A 21,600-nucleotide genomic window follows, 5' to 3' on the forward strand; every position below is an offset into this window, starting at 1 on the left:
TGCTTTTTTCCAACATCTTTCTTTTTTTAAAAATTTTTTAATTTTTATTGAGCTCTACATTTTTCTTTGCTCCCCACCCTGCCTCTCCTCTCCCCTTCTAGTTTCTCCCGTGGTTCCCATGCTCCCAATTTACTCAGGAGAGCTTGTCTTTTACTACTTCCCATGTAGATTAGATCCATGTATGTCTCTCTTAGGGTCCTCATTGTTGTCTAGGTTCTCTGGGATTGTGATTTGTGGGCTGGTTTTCTTTGCTTTATGTTAAAAATCCCTTATGAAGGAGTACATGTGATAATTGTCTTTCTGAGTCTGGGTTACCTCACTCAAAATGATGTTTTCTAGCTCCATCCATTTTCCTACAAAATTCAATATGCCATTATTTTTTTCTGCTGTGTAGTACTCCATTGTGTAAATGTACCACATTTTTCTTATCCATTCTTTGATCAAGGGGCATTTAGGTTGTTTCCAGGTTCTGGCTATGACAAACAAAGCTGCTATGAACATAGTTGAGCACATGTCCTTGTGGTACAATTGAGCATCCTTTGGATATATACCCAAAAGTGGTATTACTGGGTCTTGAGGAAGGTTGTTTTCTAATTTTCTGAGAAATCACCACACTGACATCCAAAGGGGTTGTACCAGTTTGCATTCCCACTAGCAACGCAGGAGTGTTCCCTTTTCCCCACAACCTCTCCAGCATAAGTTGTCATCAGTGTTTTTGATCTTGGCCATTCTTACAGATGTAAAATGGAATCTCAGAGTTGTTTTGATTTGCATTTCTCTGATGACTAAGGATGTTGAGCATTTCCTTAAGTGTCTTTCAGCCATTTTAGATTCTCTGTTGAGAGTTCTCTGTTTAGGTCTGTACTCCATTTTTTATTGGATTATTTGTTCTTTTGATGCCTGATTTCTTGAGTTCTTTGTATGTTTTTGAGATCAGACCTCTGTCTGATGTGGGGTTAGTGAAGATCTTTTCCCATTCTGTAGGCTGTTGTTTTGTCTTGTTGACCATGTCCTTTGCTTTACAGAAGATTTTTCAGTTTCAGGAGGTCCCATTTATTGTTTCTCTCAGTGTCTGTGAGATATATTTAGGAAGTGGTCTCCTGTGCCAATGCGTTCAAGTGTACTTCCCACTTTCTCTTCTATGAGGTTCAGTGTGGCTGGCTTTATGTTGAGGTCTTTGATCCATTTGGACTTGAGTTTTGTGCATGGGGATAGATATGGATCTATTTTCATTCTTCTACATGTTGATAACCAGTTATGACAGCACCATTTGTTAAATATGATTTCTTTTTTTCACTTTATATTTTTTGCTTCTTTGTCAAAAATCGATGTTCGAAGGTGTGTGGATTAATATCCAGGTTTTTGATTGTGTTCCATTGGTCCTCCTGTCTGTTTTTATGCCAATACCAGGCTGTTTTCAGTACTGTAGCTCTGTAGTAGAGTTTGAAGTCAGGGATGGTGATGCCTCCAGAAGTTCCTTTATTGTACGGGATTGTTTTGGCTATCCTTTGTTTTTTGCTTTTCATATGAAGTTGAGTACCATTCTTTCAAGGTCTGTGAAGAAGTTTGCTGGGCTTTTCCAACATCTTTCAATGTTATTTACCCCTTCCTATATTCCCTCCTTTACTTTGCCTTCCCTTCCCTTCCCCCCAGTTCAACTCTTCCTGTTCCATTATTCCCCTCTAACCCTTTATGCCAGTGTGCCCTATCTTCCCTCCCTTGAAAACCTCTCCCTGTGGCCCTGAAGTAGTTCCTGACCTCTGTGAGTAACTCCCAATAAAACACACATATCTGAAAGTTTAAAGTTAACACTCAGAAATGAGAGGAAGCTTTCTATTTGTCTTTCTGGGTCTAGGTTATCTCAAATGATTGGTTCTAGCTCTGTGTATTTGCCTGTGAATTTCATCATTTCATTTTTCTTAACAGTTGAGTGATATTCCATTGTGTAACTATGCCTCATCTTCATCATCCAGTCATCAGTGGCTGGACACTCATAACCTAGCTATTTCATAGCGACAACGACCGTGGATGAGTAAATATCTCTATGGTAGGAGATACAGTCCATTGGCTCTATGGTCGAGGCTGGCACAGCTGGAGTGTGTGGTCACTCTTATTTTTTTGAGGAGTTCTTGCACTGATTTCCACAGTGGCTGCACCAATTTGCACTGTCAACAGCAGTGTCTCCTTTCCCCACATCCATGCTGGCATTTGTCTTTGGGAATTTTAATGGGGATTATGTCGAATCTGTAGATTGCTTCTGGTGGGATGGTCATTTTCACAGTATTAATCCTACTAATCCATAAACCATGGGAAGTCTTTCATCCTCTGGTATCTTATTCAAGTTTTCTTTCTTTTTTCTTTTTCAGTATCTTAAAACTTCAGTGTACATGTCTTTCACTTCCTCAGATTTATTCCAAGATATTTTTGAGGCCATTGTGAATGGGGTCATTTTCTTGATCTCTGTCTTGCTGTGTTTGACATTTGTATATGGGAAGGCCACTAATTTTTGAATGTTTTATATTTTGCTACTTTGCTGAAGGTATCAGTTGTAGTTTTCTGATGGAGTCTTTTAAAAAAATATTTATTTAAAAAATTATTTATTATGTATATAGTGTTTTGCCTCATGTATGCCTGCATGGCACCAGATCTTATTACAGATGGTTGTGAGCCACCATGTGGTTGCTGGAAATTGAACTCAGGACCTCTAGAAAAGCAGCCAGTGCTCTTAACCTCTGAACCATCTCTCCGGCCCCTCTGATATTGTAGGATATTTTACTCTTTTGGATTTTTGGCGGGCCCACCACTCAACTCCCAAAGCACGTATGGAGGCTTATTCTTAGTTATGAATGCCCGACCTTAGCTTGGCTTGTTGCCAGCTTTTCTTAAATTATCCCGACAACCTTTTGCCTCTGGGCTTTTATATTTCTCTATTTCTGTATACCTTTCTTTCCTTCTTACTCTGTGACTGGCTGAGTGGCTAGCCCCTAATGTCCTCTTCTCCTTGTTCTTGGGCTCCTCTCCTCCCAGATTTCTCTTTCGGTTTATGCTCTCTGCCTACCAGCCCCACCTCTCCTGCCTACCTATTGGTCATTCATCTCTTTATTAGAGCCAGGGGTTTTAGACGGCACAGTAACACAGCTTCACAGCATTAAACAAATGCAACGTAAACAAAAGTCACACACCTGAAAATATTCCCAACGCCCTGTGGAGTCTTTGATGTATTGAATCTCATCATCTGCAGTCAGATGCTCTGGCTTCTTCCTTTCCTCGGATGCTCTTAGTCTCCTTGTCTTGTTCTCTACGACTCCACGCTGTGCTAAACAGGGTGCAGAGTGGACATTCTGTTCATTCCTGATTTTAGTGGAAATGCTTCGAGTTTTCCTCTGTTTAGGATGCTGTTGGCTGTGGGCTTCCTGTGGATTGTATTATGTTGAGAAAAGTCCCCTGTATCCCTATTCTCCCCAAACTTTTATCATTAATGGGTGTTGCGTTTGGTCAAAGGCTTTTTCTGTCTACTGAGATGATGATCTGTCTACTTATGTGGTGGGTTTTGTTTATTGATTTACATATGTTGCTCCATCCCTGAATCTATAGAATGAAGGCGACTTGATCATGGTGGTAATGGGTAATCTTTTTTATGTGTTCTTCAATTCGATTTGTAAATATTTTATTGAGAATCCCAGAATCTGTTTTCATCAGGGAGATTGGTCTATAATTTTCTCTTTTCTTTTCTTTTTTTTGGGGGTGGGGGCTGGGGTCTTTGGTGTTGGTATGAGAATAAAACTGGCTTATAAAAGGGATTTGATTAAGGAGTTTTTCTGTTCAAATGAAATTCTGCACCGAATCCATTTGGCCCTGGGGTTTATAGTTAGGTGCTTCTTAAAATTTATTAGTATCATTTATTTTATTTTTTACACGTTTTGCCAACATGCATGTCTGTGATAGTTGGGAGATTTTTTTTTATTAAGTATACAACATTCTGCCTTGATGTATGCCCGCACGCCAGAGGAGGGTGCCAGATCTCAGTACAGATGGTTGTGAGCCACCATATGGTTGCTGGGAATTGAACTCAGGACCTCTGGAAGAGCAGCCAGTGCTCTTAACCTCTGAGCCATCTCTCCAGCCCCTAGTTGGGAGATTTTTAATTACTGCTTCTATATCACTGAATGCTGTGGGTCACCTCACTGGGCGCTGTGGGTCTGTCTCACTGGATACTATGTGCTGCTGTGTGCTGGCCATCTTTCAGCAGTGCTAGAGAAACTGAAAACGAGGTGCGGCATCGGTGGAACTGCATACACACACACACACACACAGACTTTTTCTGAGGGCCAACACTTAATTCATTTTATTTATTTATTTATTTTTCTCTGTTGGTTGCTCTTCCTTCTTTGTTCTGTTTCTGTTCTTCTACCGTTTTCCTTTTCATCGTCGTCGTTTCCCTTCTACTTTCCCGTAGTTTCCCCTTCTATATCTTTCTTCTTCTTTCCTTCTTTCCTCCTCCTTCTTATTCCTCTGTCTTTTGTTTTGGTTTGGTTTTTTGAAACAGGGTTTCTCTATGTAGCTTTGGAGTCTGTCCTGGAGAGCCTCTGTAGAGCAGGCTGGCCTCGAACTCACAGATCTGTCTGCCTCTGCCTCCCGAGTGCTGGGATTAAAGGCGTGAGCCACCACCACCTGGCTCCTATTCTCTTCTTATATCTCTTGTTTTTCTCTTATCTCCCCAAGACAAAAATTTCCACACAAGAAAAGATTACCTCATAACCACAAGTTACTTACTTTCCGAAAACAAATTAAAATCCTTACATTGGAAGAAATCACATTGACACCACAAGTTACATGTTTTCCTTAGAAGGCCATAAGTAGTTATACATTTTTTGTATTTTATCACCGTAACATCTTCCCCCCAAAGCAATGGTTCTTTCATGACTGATTAGCATAGTTTTAAGAGAGTCAAGTACATTCCAGCCAGTTCCTTTAGGGGCGCAGAGCTGTCTGCAGCTTCAGTGTGGCAGAGTCCTACAAAGCTTCATTCACGTGGTCCAGCTAACCACCTATTCTTCTTTACACATAACAGGGTCCTTTAATTTCCTTTCACAACTTTGTTTATTCAAGGTGTATATGAGGGCCTGTGATTAACTCTGTAAACTACATGACCAAGGAGTTCCATGACCAAGGAACTCAGGCCTAAGCTTGGGTGCATGGACATTGTTGGGGACCCTTCCCCAACCTCCCCCGTTATGGATGACCCTGGGTAGTGCCGCAGAAATCAGGACACAGGGGATGCAGAGTAGGAGATACAACTGCATACTTTATTGCAAAGCCAGTGCTCTTTTATAATACTCAAATCACGATTCAATCTAGGTTCCCATAATACATGAAAATAGTTTCATAAACTAATAACTTTGTTGCAAATAATTTCAAGAGCTTTGTGCCCTAGTTAATCTAAACAAAAAGCCTGGTGTCATGGGAAAAACTCTTGCTGTTATATAATATGTAAAAACACCTCATCAGAAGACAAACCACAACCTAATCAGAGCCTTTGAACTACAGTGCACATCTGTGTTCTCAAGGACTGAGTATTGGCAGGGCACTCTACTGATGGGAGAGGTTTGCCAAGCCTGCCAGTGAGAATGCTACCTCAGGTCACCCCTGCACAGTTTCTATGCAGTTCAAAACCGGCCCTCCACAGGACGTAACTGCCATCTTTGATCGTCAGCCTGTTTTTCCACAGGCAGAATTCGTGGGTTTTTAATGCATGAATCTTTTTTGATCTTATTTTTATCCTCTGTATAGCTCATATCTAATCAAGGGGAAGTGACTTTCAGCCTATATTTGCCTTTTTGTATCTCTTATTGGAGCAATTGGCAGAAGAACCCAAACCATTTCCCTAATCATCATTACTGCCTTAACTACCAGTATCTTTTAGACTAACTCAGAAATTCCAATTAAATCATAGATCTAACTAATTACTCTTATGAGAATCATCTGCATTATGATCTGCAAGTAAACTGCCCAGGTAGGAGTGGGACTTTCCCAAGAAACAATCACACTATACTAGATACAGTGGGATCCTTTCACTCAGTAATCACACCATGCCAAATACCACAGGAGGAAGCAGGACAGAAGCAAGGGACAATGTGGAGACAATCCCCTTACCCCCATCCTGGGGCTTTGCTTCTCTAGGGTTTAGTTCAGTGAATTGAACCCATAAGCTCCATTTCTGACTTCCTCTGACATGACCACTGACAGCTATGAATCTCTTCACTGGATGCTATGTGGTTCTATTCAGATTATTTATTTCATCTTGATTTAACTTGGGCAGGTTTTATATATCTAGAAATTTACCCATTTCTTTTAGATTTTCCAGTTTGGTGGAATATAGATTTTTAATACTTGTATTACAGTTCTCTGAACCTCCCAGGTCTGTAGTAATGCCTCCCTTTTTGTCTCTAATTTTATTCATTTGGATTCCCCTCCTCTCTCTTGGTTAACTTGGCTAAAGGTTTGTCAATCTTGCTAATTTTTTGCAAGAATCATGCTTTGTTTCATTGATTCTTTGTATTTTTGTCCTGTTTTCATTTCTGTTTTATTAGGATCAGCTCTGCTTTTATCTCATCCAACCTAGTTTTTTTGGAGTGCTGTTGATCTTATTTTTCTAAGGCCTTCAGGTGCATCATTAGGTTGAGCTCTCTCTCAAATTTTTTCTTTCTATTTAGACACATAGTGCTATAAACTTAACTCCTAGCTTTCATTATGTCCCATAAATATTGAATGTTGTTGGCCCTTAGACACGACAGCCATCTCTTTCCTTAGATTAGGGAATTTCTTTTATTTTTAAAATTATGGGTCTGTGCTTTTGTGAGGGTATGCACATGTGAGTTCAGTGCCCGCCAAGGCCAGAGGTGTCAGATACCCTGGAGTTGGCATTACAAGAAGTGAGTCACCAGCTGTGGGTTCTGGAGTATGAACTCAGGTCCTCTCTGAAAGTATTTGATGTGCTTTTAAACACCGAGCCATTACTCCAGACCCTGGGAAGTCTGTGATTTTGTTGAAAATACTTTCTGTGCCTTTGACCTGGGCCTCCTCTCTGTACCTGTGTTTTGCAGGATTGGTCTTTCTCTAGCACCTCAGGGTTTTGCACATTCTGTTCTGAGGGTGTTTGGGGGTTGTCATTTTCTTTAACTGTGTAATTTGATCCCTTCTCTACTTTGTCTCCAGATCTGAGATACATGTGTGTGGCATAATCTTTTTGTACACTGTGGAGATGTGTTGTTCTCATTGTTTTAATAAAGAGGCCAATAGCTAGGCAGGAAGAGGTTGGGTGGGACTTGCAGATAGGGAGAGAGTGCTGGGATGAAGGGCGGATTTGCCAGGAGATGCAGAGAGAAGCAAGATGGACATGCTGTGTTGTAAAAAGGTATCAAGCTACATGGTAGAACAGATTAAAAAGAGGTTAATTTCAGATGTAAGAACTAGTTAGTAACAATCCTAAGCTATCCCCTGTGTGATTATAATAAGTCTCTGTGTGGTTATTTGAGAGTTGGCTGGTAGACAGAACATTCTGCCTATATACATGACAGGATTTTTCTATAGAACCTGACTGGCCTGAAACTTGCTTTATAGACCAGACTGGCCTCAAACTCATAGATCTGTCTGCCTCTGTCAAGTGCTGAGATTAAAGGCACGCAGCACCACTGCTTGGTGATCATGTTTATTATAGCTATTTTGAAATTACTGTCGTATATGTCATCTAAGCTGATTTTTCTCAGACATTACTATGGAAGTACTAATTTTTGGTAGAGATTTATTGTTTCCACTATTCCTGAGTATTTGGTAGGGTGGAGACTCTGGCTCCGTGGGCAAATAGCTTTTTCATGAATTCATGTCCCACATTGGGTGCCAAAATGTTGTTGTTGGGTTTTCTTTTACTCTAGCCCCATGATGAGTGCCAGATGAAACATGATCCTAATTATTCTTAATAAAAACCCAGAGCCAGATATCAGGGTAAAAGCTGAAAGATCAGAGATATAAAGGACCCGCCACAGTCACCTCTACCTCTCTGACCAGACTGAAAAGGGCCAAGATCCTGTCTCTACCCCACCTTATCACTTCCTGTCTGTATAGCCCTCCAGACCTATATGGTTAATTAGTGGCTAGGTCTGCCTCTGATTTCTAGGCAAGCTTTGTTAAAACACAAACTATCACAACATTGGGACCTAGGCACCTGTACTTATGTTGTTGCTAGTGGTTCCAGGTGTGGGAATCTTGTCTGCTTTGTTGGGTGGGTGTTTGAAGCTGTTTCCTGTTACCCAGCTTGTCAGGTAGTTGACTGAGGCTTAGGTTTGAGTCTTTGGGTACTTCAGTGTTGAGGTTCCACTGGGGTCTCAGCGGTTCCAGCTGAGCCTAAGATAAGAGAGGTTTCTAAGACCAGGAGCAGACCTACTTATTGTTGAGCTAGAAGATTCTCGTAGCGAGTCTTGGGGAGGTGTTCAGAACTTTTCCTCAAGCAGCAGTTATTGGGGGAGTTGGTGATGTGAATCTTGAATCCCTGTCTGACGGTGGTGAGGAGGGAGGGCTGTGGTGGAAGGCATTCACAGGAAATGTGGACCTAGGCAGGTCGTAGAGGTGGGTGGGGTTGCCATTGTGGGTCTAGTTCCCTTTCCCAAAGAGGAGCAGTCCTTGGGTCATGGGCATGGGCGGGGTATGTAAGGCAAGGACGAGTGGAGGTGGTGTCAGCAGGCCACACTCCTGCATGGAGACGGGGGTGCAGTGGGGGTTCGTGAATAAGAGCTCTGGTTTTTTTTTTTTGTTTTGTTTTGTTTTTTCATTTTGGAAACCAGAACATTTATTTTATGACAGATTGAAATCCTTAAGATGAACTGGATGCTGCAACAGCTGCCCTCTTGGGTTTAGGGGTTGTCCCTTCATGGAATCCATATCTGAATCTTTTGGTAGACAATTTTTAGGTGCCTCACCCGCCCAGTCCCAGTAGTATTTCGTCTCTTAGCCTTGGCACTCCAGTTATACTTTCTCTTGCGCTTGGCAGGGTAGACTTCTGAAGGTGGTAGGCCTTAGAGCCACAGCGGTGGCACAACGTGCTACGCTTTCCAAAGGATGACGTTCCTTTCGTCATCTTGCTTCTGCCGCTGAGGCCAAAGAGACCGGAGAAAAAGGGAGCTCTGGTTTTCAAGTCAGCTATTTGTTCTAAAATTAAGTAGAGAACAAATCTTGACCCCTTCACAGGATCCCTGCTGTCAGGGTGGGCCCTTCTCTGGAGTATAGAGTGAAGGGCAGGTCTCTCACATTAGCAGGGGAACGTGTGAGCAAGAGCAGCTACTCCAGAATTGCTGTACTTTTGAGCCATGTACCCAGATCCCCAAAATGGCTTTGTGGGGAGCAGAGAAGAAACGTGTCAAGTATTTGGCTTCACCAAAGCCCCCAGCAAACCCACTGCTTACTCCCTAGCTGCGAGGTCACCCCTGTGGGATTTTCTAGGCTTTCAGGTGCCCTGGGGAAGGAGGGATTTTTCTTTCTCCTGACTGAACTGTGGAAGGCAGGTTTGGGGTTAGGGTGGCTTCTCAAGATGGAAGAGATTTAAGCCACATGAGTTTCTGCATGCGGAAGGCAAGGATGGCATTGGGCTGATGATCTCAGGGTGGTCTTAAGAAAAGGGAGGCATTTAGTAATACATATGCAGAAGGATATCCCCCATCATTTGTAACATACCCCGAGTGCCAGAGTGAAGACTGAGCAGCATCCACAGTTAACCCTTTCTGAGACAGTGGCCTCAGCTGTCCATGGCAGCCTCACACGCAGAGATGGCTGAACATTAAGGCATGGACTCTCCTACCCAGCTGCTTCACAACTTGGCAAATTCTTTCAGGGGCTGAGTGACCCAGTGACCCTCCTAGTTCAAAGCAGACATTTGCTCACTGACCAGGTGGCAATGCCCCTGCCCTTTCCCCTACAGACCTGACTGAGGCCACGTAGTTATACACACACACATGGGTTCACATGGGCAAAGGTGGGGCTGGGAGATGCCACTGATAGCAGCCGAGCTTGCCTTCTGGGGAGTTCACTTACCCAGGAGCTCTTAAAGAGACATAGCGGTGGTTTCCAACAGCTCTGCTGCCAAGGAGAGGCCATGGCCACTCTGCCAGTCTGTCTCCAGGCATGCAGAACCACAGCCACCCCCTCCTGAGGGTGCCCCAAGATTGCCTGATATTCTAGTTATGAGGGAATAGTGTTGAGATTTGAGGCTCTGGACTTGATTTCTATAATGGCCTTCACTTCCTCTCCCCTTTGTGGTAAGGATTCTTGCATGTGTGTGCTGGCGGTGTGGAGGTTGACAGTGGATGTCCAATATCACACTCTCTACCTTGTTTGCTTTTATTTTTTTCTTTTGTCTCACAATGTCACCCAGCTGACCTGGAACTCACTATGTAGACTAGGCTGGCCTATAACTCAGAGATCCACACACATCTGTCTCCAGTGTGCTAGGAGTAAACATATGCCATCACACTTGGCTCTACCTTGCTTTTTGAGGCAAGGCGAGCCCCCAGAGGTGAACTTCTAAGTGCACACAGCCATGCCAGCTCTTCACAGGGCTGCTGGATACCTTTGTCCACTGAGCTCTTCCCAGCCCCGGCACAGTCAATTTAATCCTCAGTTTAGTCCTGAAAAGACAACCCAAGACCTGCTGTTGAGTTACTGGTGACTTTTTGTCAGCTCTTTTGTGGCACCTGAAGACACTCAGAGTAGGTGATGCCCAGGAGGCCTTGCTTGTCCATCACGGACAACTTTATCATGCCAAGATTTTGCGAAAGAGCAAGCTTTGTCTATAAAAGCAGGCAGACAGTAAGCTAGGAAGGCAGCCAGGCCCGGGGCGGGGCAGGGTGGAGGGCAGTCTAGCGATGATAACTCAGCAGAATCGCCTGAAGCTGAGGTGGACCGCGCCGGCAGAATCCCTGCATCCTTCCTTTCCCATCTAGGGTTTCATTCTCCAGGTTCTGCTTACTGGGGACTTTTGCTCCCACTAGGCTCCAGATGATATTTTAGGTCTGTCCTAGAGACCATACTTGGGTCCTGAGGAGTTTTTAGAAGCACAGATGGTGCTGTTCAAGCTTGATTTCAGAGGCAGCAGTTGAAGCAATCGGGGAACCAAAGCCCATCCCTTACCTGGGCCAGAAGAATTCAGGCACTTGCTATATGGTTACACAATGGGTGTTTGTTACTGTCTACTGACAAGTGGCCCCACACTGTCTGGGCCCACTTTCTCATTTTACAAATGAAGAAACTGAGGTACAAAGATATTTGTGATTGAGTCTAGCTCTGTTCTTTAGGAAAGAGTTCACAGTTGGTGACAAGAAAAGTAGTGTTGACTTCTGCCCATGTCTGCCAGCAGAAGGCCCCAGAGGCACATGGCAGGACTGGAACTGTTGTCCTCTCGTGCACCCAGAAGAGGGTTTGCTAACGTCTCCTTTGAATTCTTGTCAGGGTACAAACAGAAAGGACTTTGAAAAAGAACAATATCGATGTGAGTTATCCGTGAACACAGCGTGTGCAGGTGCACAATGGGTGTTTGTTACTGTCTACTGACAAGTGGCCCCACACTGTCTGGGCCCACTTTCTCATTTTACAAATGAAGAAACTGAGGTACAAAGATATTTGTGATTGAGTCTAGCTCTGTTCTTTAGGAAAGAGTTCACAGTTGGTGACAAGAGCGTGTGACTGTGCTTCCTTCAGCATACAACTGGCAGGGGTCTGCTCTTGCATGCAGCCCTGCTGAGCTGAAGATGCTGGGTGGGCCCTGAAGGTTTCCTAGGCTTTGTCCTGTGAGAGGTACAACCTGTAAGTAACATGGAGGAAGACACGGGCTTCAGGCAGTTCAGAAGCAAGCTGCAGACAGTAGGTAATTGTGCAGAAACTGTTCAAGAAGCCAGCTGGTGTTCTTCTGGGCTGAGATAGGAAGGTCTACATCCTCGGGGCCGAGAAAGTCACTGATCTCTTTGGCCTGCTGTCCCCTCGAGACGGTGGGAACAGGGCTACCATGGCAGTTTCTGGCAGTGGGGCCAGTCTTGCCTCTCTGATGCAGTTATGTACCCAGCGAGCTGTGCAGCAAACACAGAAATCAGATGAGTGGTGTAAGCGGTGTTTGCAGGCTGGAAGTCTGGCAGGGCAGGTGGGCTTGAGCAAGGCCTGGGAATGCCCTTGTTCTACGGGACTCTTCTAGCTGGGGACTCCAGGCCTGGTAAACCCTGTGGCTGCGAGGGACACACTGCTCCTCATCCGTTTGCTGGGGACGGATGTCTGCTCCAGTCTCTCTCCACCCAGCCAGGGAGGCAGGTTAGGGACTGCGAGACACACTCAAATGCAAACTGAGCAAGAGGTTATGAGTGAACTCTTCTGAGGTATGGGGCACTCTGAGCCTTGTGAGGAGGAATGGAGATGCTAGACCCCCACGGTTTGACTTGCGCCCGCCTCCCTTGCTCTTTCACTCACATCCCTCATTCTGTGGCCTGAAGAAGCAGGGGAAAGAGTGAGGGGTTCAGTTGGGACAGGGAGAAGGTGCCTGGTCACCAGCACTTCCAGCCTCAGGTGGTGGCCTCCTGGGTTTGTCTTCCATTCACTCCTGTCTTACAGTGTGCAGCCGTCTTCCTGTGCTCAGCCCTGTAATTCTCGACCCTTAGACCACAGGCAGTGCAAAAGAAGCCTTCGCTCCATGCTTCTGTGAAAGCTGCAGCAAGCAGCCCAGGCAGACACCTCTTTTTTTTGATTTATTTGTTGGGGGCTAGAGAGATGGCTCAGTGGTTAAGAGCATTGCATTGCCTGCTCTTCCAAAGGTCCTGAGTTCAATTCCCAGCAACCACATGGTGGCTCACAACCATCTGTAAAGAGGTCTGGTGCCCTCTGCTGGCCTGCAGACATGCACACAGACAGAATATTGTATACATAATAAATATTTTTAAAAAAAGATTTGTTACTTATACAGTGTTCTGTCTGCATGTCTGCTTGCATGCCAGAAGAGGGCACCAGATCTCATAGATGGCTGTGAGCCACCATGTGGTTGCCAAGAACTAAACTCAGGAATTCTGGGAGAGCAGCCAGTGCACTTAACCTCTGAGCCATCTCTCCATCCCATCTCTCCGACTTCTAATGGTGTTTTCTAAACTGACTCTCCAGTCCAGTCCTGTCCTCTACCTTTTCTCCATGCCCTATAACTTAGAACAGGTTTCTGAGGACATAAAGTGAACAAGGGTCACCACCCTACTTTCTAGCCCCAAATCCTCAGGGCTGCATGGCACCTTCTCTGTAGAAGTGGCCTGGCTTTCATGCTTACCTTCTGACCCTTGAAGCTCACGGCCCTCTGCTGCATCCTTGTGCCCAGACACCCTCCCCCGAGTCTGACAGTCACTGTGTGTGTCCTGATGGGAGCCACACAGTTCTAGACTCTCATTCACATTTGACTTGTAGGTCACACAGAACTTGAGTGTTTCCTGAACTGAGCAGATTCACCAGTGTTTACCAAATGAACAAGGAAGGCAGGATGGGGGCGAAGCAGGGCAGTGCCTTTCTGCTCTGCCCCCGGAGCAGCCTCCCATGCGGTCAGGTAACCTGTGGGAGTGAGTGTGGGAACCAACTGCTAACAGGCACTTGTTTCTTTCAGTAACCTTGGAGGCAGTGTCATCAACAAAGAGGTCCTAGGTTTGCTTAAGGCTGGATGGTCCAGGGAAGAAATTACGACGCAGCACTTGGAGACCCTCCTTCAAGCTGAGATCACGGCGTCCACAGGTAAGTGACCAGGTCACATACACAGGCCTTGCCAAGAGCCACAGCTGGAGCGATTAGTGTATGTACCAAATTCGAGATGGGGTGGGGTGAACAGTGGAGGACACAGGACAGTGTCAACACTGTCAGCTTCTGGTAGCACAAGGAAAAGGAAGCCTAAGCTCCTGCCCTGAAAATGCCCTTACGAGGGTCCTTGGCCCAGCCAGGCACAGCCATGGTCTCTGATGCCCACAGTCTGGCAGATCAGTCCCCGTCAAAGGGAGGATTCACCTGTTTCCTGCACAGATGAAGCCACAGTCCTGGTGATCGTGCCCAGCCACACTCACCGTGCTTCTGTGCCTAAAGCAGCCACAACTACACAGCTCTTGGCACCGACTGCAGACTGTACTCCTAGAGCACCATGGGAAACTAGATCTTGGTCAGGTCTCAATTTGGGGGACACCGTAAGTCTCTGGTCTCCATGTAACTTTGGGTCTTGGTTTCAGACAGTAGCTTTGGCTCCAGCCGTCTTGTGAAGGAAAACCTTATTGACTTCTTTGTCCCCTTCCTGCCATTGGAGTACCGCCATGTGCGGCTGTGTGTCCGGGACGCCTTCCTGAGCCAGGACCTCCCGTACACAGAAGAGGCCCTGGATGAAATCGCCAAGATGATGACGTATGTCCCCGAGGAGGAGCGGCTTTTCTCCTCCCAGGGCTGCAAATCCATTTCCCAGAGAATTAACCTCTTCCTGCCTTGAAAGTGACTCACTGTGCTCACTGGATCTGCCAGGCACCCCGGAGTCCAGAGCTACTGCTCCAGCTGGCGTGTAGGAGGCAGACCTAAAAACCACGTGGTGCCTTAAAGACCTACCTTCTAGATATTCTAGAATGCAGGCCAGGAAGTCAGAAAGCCATCGGGAAGTACAGGTGCCAAAGGATCCCCAGGACTCCCCTGCAGTCTGCTGGCACCGCAGCTCTCTGCAGGCTGCAGGACTTGAGCATAGTCTGTGGTCACAGGATTCTTGGGCTACAGAACATGGAAGGATGGGAGATCTGTGACTCAGTGGGAGTGTGCTCCATCCAGTCTGTAGGCGTGGGCCAGCTTCTGTGTGTGAGCAGAACAGCAAAGGAGGCCTTAGGTAAAGGGAAAACCACATGCTTTCAAAACATGCCAGTGATGGGGGGGCACGCACCTGTGATCCCAGCACTGAGTAGGCCAATACGGGAGAGAGCTCCAGAGGTCCACGCTGCCTGGCGAGTGAGGCCAGCCAGGCTTGAAAAACAAAAACCACGGGTGTGTAGCTAAGGCATGTTCTGTTCGTTAGACCGAAAACTGTTTTTAAAGGGGCCTTGCTATAGAATGTACTATCTGTAGATTAAATTTTGTATTTTTCTAATGTTGGCCTCCTTTCTTACTGAGACCTAGTGATTGGGTACTCACCTGCTTTAGCTTAGGGAGTACTGAGTCCAGCCATACTGGGTACTTGGTACTCAAGTAAATGAAGTAAAGCAGCATGGCTTGAAAGCAGGATGTCGAACAGCCAACAGCAGCTCACAAAGTTTAAGAGCTCTGCTGCCTAGGCAGGGATGGAGATCTAACAATTCAGACTTCTACTTTCTACTGGGCATTCCATGTAGTCTGCTCTAGTAGATTTCTTGTTCAAGTCAGGTGTTGCGGTGCCTATCATCCCTATCCAGGAGGAAGAGCAGGAAGAAAGCTGGGGCTGCAAAAAAGCCATGGGGACCCCGTCCCATCCAGGAGCCAGACGCAGGTTTCTCCCTCACAGGCCATGTTGACAGTGCTGAACAGGTCGTACTAACCTAACAGAACTAGAATCCTAGAAATACCTCATGAGCACAAGGGCATACAAGTGGAAATGCAGAGGAGAGGCTGCAGAAACTTCTAGAAACACTCTAGAACAATAGAGCAGTGGAGAGATTAACTTGGAAAATCCTGACTTGGGACGAGATCTGAGGAATGACACCAATATACACATCTCAGCATAGCAAGCACTGTGCCCACAACTGGCACACTAACAAATATCGCATGAAAATCATGAAAATGAAATAGCAAGGATGGCAGCACGCCTGTAATTCTAGCACTCGGAAAGCTGAGGCAGGAGGCTGCCAGGCTTAAGAAAACCTGGGCTGTCTAGTGAGTTTGAGACTGGCTGGGGCTATATACCGAAGACCTTGTCTTGATTTTTGTCTTTTTGACAAAAAATACAGCAAAAACTGTCCTTGAAATCAATCTGTAATCCCCAAATGACCTTGACTGTTCTGCCAACATCTTCCTAGTGCTGTAATTACAGGCATGTGCCAGCACACCTGGATCTATTTGGTGACGGGCTCAGACTCAGGGTTTCTTGCACATTAGGCAAGCACTTTGCTGATCCCCAGGCCCAAGACCTTGTTTCTAAATAAAGACATTGGATTGGATGCTAAAAACTAAAGCAAAACTAGGAATCAGTGAAAAGGCTGCTAGTTCTTCCTTCATTTTTGAAATATAAACATGACCTTTACCAGCTAAGAGAGAGAATAATCCATAGAAATGAGGATATTACTACTGGTAACATAGAAATACAAAGGATTCAAAAAAACTTATGATTATACACCAACAACCTAGATTATGTAGAATAGACAAATTCCTGTATGTTGAAAACCTACCAAGATTAAATCATGAAATAAACAACCCAAACAGACTTTTAACAAGTATTTAAGTATTTCATACTGAAATCTACCTTAATAGAGTTAAAGTCTGAGAAGGGCATGGTGACACATGCCTTTTAATCCAGAGTCAGCTGGATCTCTGTGAGTTCAAGGCCAGCCTGGTCTACACAGCAAGTTCCAGGATAGCCAGAGGGGTGTTGAGAAACCCATTCTCAAAACAAATAAATCTGGGTGTGGTGAAACACAGTAGTAATCTCAGCACCAAGGAGATTGAGAAAAGGGGGCTAAGAGTTTAAGGATGGCTTTTATTAAACAACAAACACTAATACCAATTCTATTGAAACTACCCCCAAAATTGAAGGAATACTACCAAACTCGTTCCATGAGGTATTACCCGGATAGCAAAATCAGACAAGGATATAAAATAAAAACAATAAAACCCCATGCCAAACCAAAAATCTATAGGCCAACATCCCTGCTGAACACAGATGCAAAAATCCTTAACAAAACATACAACCTAAAACAACATCACAACAAAAACATCACTCACTATGACCAAAAGGAATTCTTTACAGGGATATAAGGATGGTTCAATCTCTGTAAATGATTAAATGTGACCTATCATATTAGCAGAATGAAAGGTACAAACTATATGATCATTTCAATAGATGCAGAAAAATCAATTGAAAAACCTCTTAATGTTTAAAAAAAAAAACCCAAAAAATCAAGTATAAAAGCAACATGGTGGGGCTGGAGAGATGGCTCAGTGGTTAAGAGCACTGCATGCTCTTCCAAAGGTTCTGAGTTCAATTCTCAGCAACCACATGGTAGCTCACAACCATCTGTAATGAAATCTGGTGCCCTCTTCTGGCCTGCAGACAGAGTACTGAGAATACTGTATATATTAAAAAACAACAACAACAACAACATGGTGCATACCTTTGATCCCAGCAGAGGCAGGCAGATCTCTGAGTTCTAGGCCAGCCTAGTCTACAAAATGAGTTCCAGGACAGCCAGGGCTGTTAAACAGAGAAACCCAGTCTCAAATCAAAAAACAAAACAAAATAATCAAAAACAACTGGTAAGAATGATGCGGTTATCTGTTAATTCTAGCACTTATGTGTGGGCAGGAGGATTTAAAAAAAAAATCAGTACTGTTTGTATACATTAGCAGCCAATTATCTGAAAAAGAAAATCAAAAAGACAAACTTATTTACAATTACAATAAAATACTTAGGAATAAACGTAACCAAGGAAGTAAAATAGGCTACACTGAAAACTAAAAGAGCACCGGTGAGAAGTCTAGAAACACACTCATGATGACCAGCTAGCAGATGTAATAGCATAAAATGTCCACAATGCCAAAGTGATCTAGATTCAATGAAATGCCTATCAAGACATTTTTTGGTAGTCTGAATGTAACTGGTCCCCATATTTTCATAGGGAGTGGCACTGTTAGGTGGTGTCGCCTTATTGGAAGAAATGTGTCACTTTGGAGACAGGCTTTGAGGTTTCCTTTGCTCAAGATACCGCCCAGTGTCTCAGCCAACTTTCTGTTGCCTTCAAGAAGTAGCACTCAGCTCCAGCACAGCTATCTGCCTGCATGCCACCATGCTCCTGATGATGATGATGGACTTACCACTGAAACCGTTAAGCTGTCATCCCACTTAAATGTTTTCCTTTGTAAGAGTTGTTATGGTCGTGGTGTCTCCTCACAGCAGCAGAAACCCTAAGATGACATTTTTCACACAAATAGGAAAATGATTTCAAAATTTTTAACTACAAAATCCTTAAGTAGCCAAAGGAATTCAGATAAAAAGGACACAGCTGTATTGTATTACCTAACTTGAAAGTTACTACAAAGTATAGAACCAAAACATCATGGTACCAACACAAACACACGCCAATGAAACAATGCAGAGAAATACAATATATGCACTTCAAGCCAACAGACTTTTTACAATGGTATCAAGAAAGTGCAACAGAAGGGTAGTCTCTGTAATAAACGGTTTTGGGTATTGTGGCTGTGTGTATGTAGATCTTAGCTCTCACTACATATAAAACCAATTCAAAATAGATGAAAGATTTACATGTAAAACCTGAAACTAGGAGACAAATTTTGAAGACCTTGGTACAGGCAATGTTTTTTGTTTTTTTTTTTTTTTTGGAAAAGACCCCAGTAGCAAAGCAGTAAAGTAGCAATAAATGACAAAAGCATTTCATCAAACTAAAAAGCCCAAAGGCCAAATAAACCATCAGGAAGAGACAACCTATGTTAGTGACACTGATTTATTCTCCAGAATATAGAAGGAGCTCAAAGAGCTCAACAAATAAGTCCATTAAAACTTCAAAGAAAAGATAACAGATGCTCTTCAAAAGACAAGTGAGCTGGAGAGATAATTCAGTGACAAAGAGTACTTGTTCAGTTCCCAGCACCTACATGATGGCTCACTATTACCTCTAACTCCAGTCCCAGGGGACCCAACACTTTATTCTGCACCTGCGGGAACAGGCATGCATGCGATGCAGGCATACATGCAGACAAAACACTTATAGCACAGAATCTTTTTTATATATAAAAAAAGAGAGAAGTCTTAGAAGAGAGACAAAAGCAACAGCCAAGTATTCATCCTATGGAACAGAAAAGTTAATCGAACTGTGCACGTATCATGCAGCTTTTCCTGCTAAAAACAGTATGAACAAACTTCTGTTCACCTCTGACGGGCACCAGTGCCGAACCAGAGGGATGATTCCAAATCCAAGTCTACCTTGGTGAGTCAATGAATTTAGGAGTGATGTACAGAAACTTGGGCGATTTTCAGGTGCTACATCACCAGAAAGCCTATCCTAGCATGGATATGACTCAGAAAGCTACAGCCCTGGAGCTCTCTGCTCAACGTGTGAGCAACTCCACCAGTCTCTCCCGTTTGCAGCAACTGAGTGCTCAGGTAGCCTAGAGGAAGGGACTCGTCAATCTAAGCTGCATGAGCTCCTGTCTTCCCTCCAGAGGAACCATGATTAACTCACAGGACACACCTTACCCCAATTGGAAAATTAAGACAACAACCCCTAGGGAGGCTATGGAAAGGACCTGTAAGACACTACTGGGGAGAAGGTAAACCAGCAGACACTATGAAGATGGTATAGTAGTTATGCAAAGCATTAAGTATAGCTTGGCACAAAGGTGCACAGCTGTAACCCCAGCACTTAGAAGGCAGAGGTGTAGGATTCAAAACTCAAGGTCAACCTAGACTCAAAAGACCAAGGACTAGATATATCTCAGTGATATATTCCTAGCCTATGTGGTCCCTAGTACTACAAAAAGGAAAAACAAAAAGCTTTAAAAAATCTCAGCTAAAACAAAATTTGAGTTAAATATAAAAATATATAATCTGAAACTATAAAATTACCCTAAGAAAACAGAGGGAATCCTTTAGGATAGCAAAAGGTGAGAGAGGGAGGAGCAGGGGAGGCTACAGCAGGTGCTGCAGGAAGGAGTTAGAGCTCCTGTCTTGCATGAGAGAGATATGGCCCTAAGTTCAGTACTGCTCTTTCCTCAAATTTGGTTCCCACGTCCAACAGCTCACAACTGCCAGGAACTCCAGCTCCAAGGGATCCAACAGTTTCTTCTGGCCTCTGAGGGTACCAGTGCACACACACTTAAATAAAAATAAAACTTGTTTTACTAAAATCTGACTCTAGATACTTCACCTGGCTAGAAGGGTTTGAGGCTGGACACGGTGGCCCATACCTGTAATTTCATCATTCAGAGAGGATGATTAGGGTTCAAAGCCAGCCTGGTCTATACAGCAAGGATAAGGTCAGTCAGGACAATATAGTGAGACTATTTTCAAAATAAAAAACTAGGAATGAATACGAGGAAGTGATGTTTAACATAATTTCAACATTATACAGTGTATACAATGATTTAAAACATCACGATACTCAAGTATTTTATAGACATTAAAAATTTATTTAAAATACACTTTTCAACAGCTTTAAATATGCTACAATGTATAACATTCCAGTGTACACAGAATTTTGGGAATGCCGAAAAATGAACACAAATCCCACTACAGGGAGTGAAGAGAATTGGAGTCATGTAAGACAGACACTGGAGTGCGTGTTCAGGGCAGCACTGTGCCAAGGCGTGAGACGTGTTCAGGGCAGCACTGTGCCGAGGCGTGAGACGTGTTCAGGGCAGCACTGTGCCGAGGTGTGAGACGGAAGCAGCCTGAGTCCATCAGTAGATGATGGGGTCCTGGACATGGATGCACACAGAGGGGAGAGCACTGGAGCATGAGAAACAGTGATGTGGATCAATGTGCAAGACGTGCTGCTCGGAATAAGTCAGGGTCAACGCTGTCTGACCCCACTCGTGCTGTGTCGGGAGCTCATCACGTGGAGAAGGAGTACCAACGCCCAGGGGACAGGAGGGCTGACAGTGAAACACCGCTGCTCCTATCTTCACTGTTAGCTCTTCTGAAACACTCTGCAAGCGAACACCACGACCGAGTTCTTACCTGACTTTGTCATGAGAGCCGCTGGCCACACTGTCCTCGATGAATGTGTACAAATGTGTCAAAAAAGTATTGGGACCTGGGAATGTGGGTCAGTTGTTAAGAGTGCTTATCATGCACGAAGTCCTGGGGTCAATTGCCAGCACCCATATGAACAGTGTGGTGGCATACAACAGCAACCCCAGCAGGGGGAATCTAAGTTCATCTTTGGTTGCATGGCAAGTTTGAGGCCACCTTGGGAAGGACATATGCCTGTCTTGTAAGCATGAAAAAATAAAGAGGTAAATAATTTTGTGTAAAAATACTCTTTGAGATCTATACTTACTCTGTTAATACATGTATCTGCAGTTGTGTTCAGAATGGATTCTCAGAGAATCAAGTCTCTGTGTAGTCCATACACGTTAGACACATAACCACACATGACCTACCTGATGTCAGCTAGCCCAGGCTCCAGAAGGTGCTGTACGCACAACACTCATCACAGGATGCAGATCTGTATCACAGCCCACTCCAGAAGGATGTATTAGAGGGATGCTCACTGATCATCCACTGTACACCTATAAAGATCTGCTTAGCTGCCCTCTCAAAATCCTGGGAGAAATACTCCAACTCAAGCCCACTTTGCCGATAAAATACTTCAACCTTTA

The 21,600-nt window shown here is 44.3% G+C and overlaps 1 protein-coding gene across 1 annotated transcript in view; it reads left to right on the plus strand.

The window, feature by feature from the left end:
- Tor3a (torsin family 3 member A) overlaps positions 1 to 21,494 on the plus strand; it is a 30,667-nt gene extending 9,173 nt beyond the window's left edge. Inside the window, exons 5-6 of the mRNA XM_057770353.1 lie at positions 13,664 to 13,788; positions 14,271 to 21,494. Of these exons, the coding sequence (XP_057626336.1) occupies positions 13,664 to 13,788; positions 14,271 to 14,521 (376 nt within the window). The 3' untranslated portion in view covers positions 14,522 to 21,494. The remainder of the gene's footprint in view (positions 1 to 13,663; positions 13,789 to 14,270) is intronic.
- Positions 21,495 to 21,600: the final 106 nt, after the last annotated feature.

The sequence above is a fragment of the Chionomys nivalis genome, chromosome 5, assembly GCF_950005125.1.
Source record: "Chionomys nivalis chromosome 5, mChiNiv1.1, whole genome shotgun sequence".
Lineage (NCBI taxonomy): Eukaryota > Metazoa > Chordata > Mammalia > Rodentia > Cricetidae > Chionomys > Chionomys nivalis.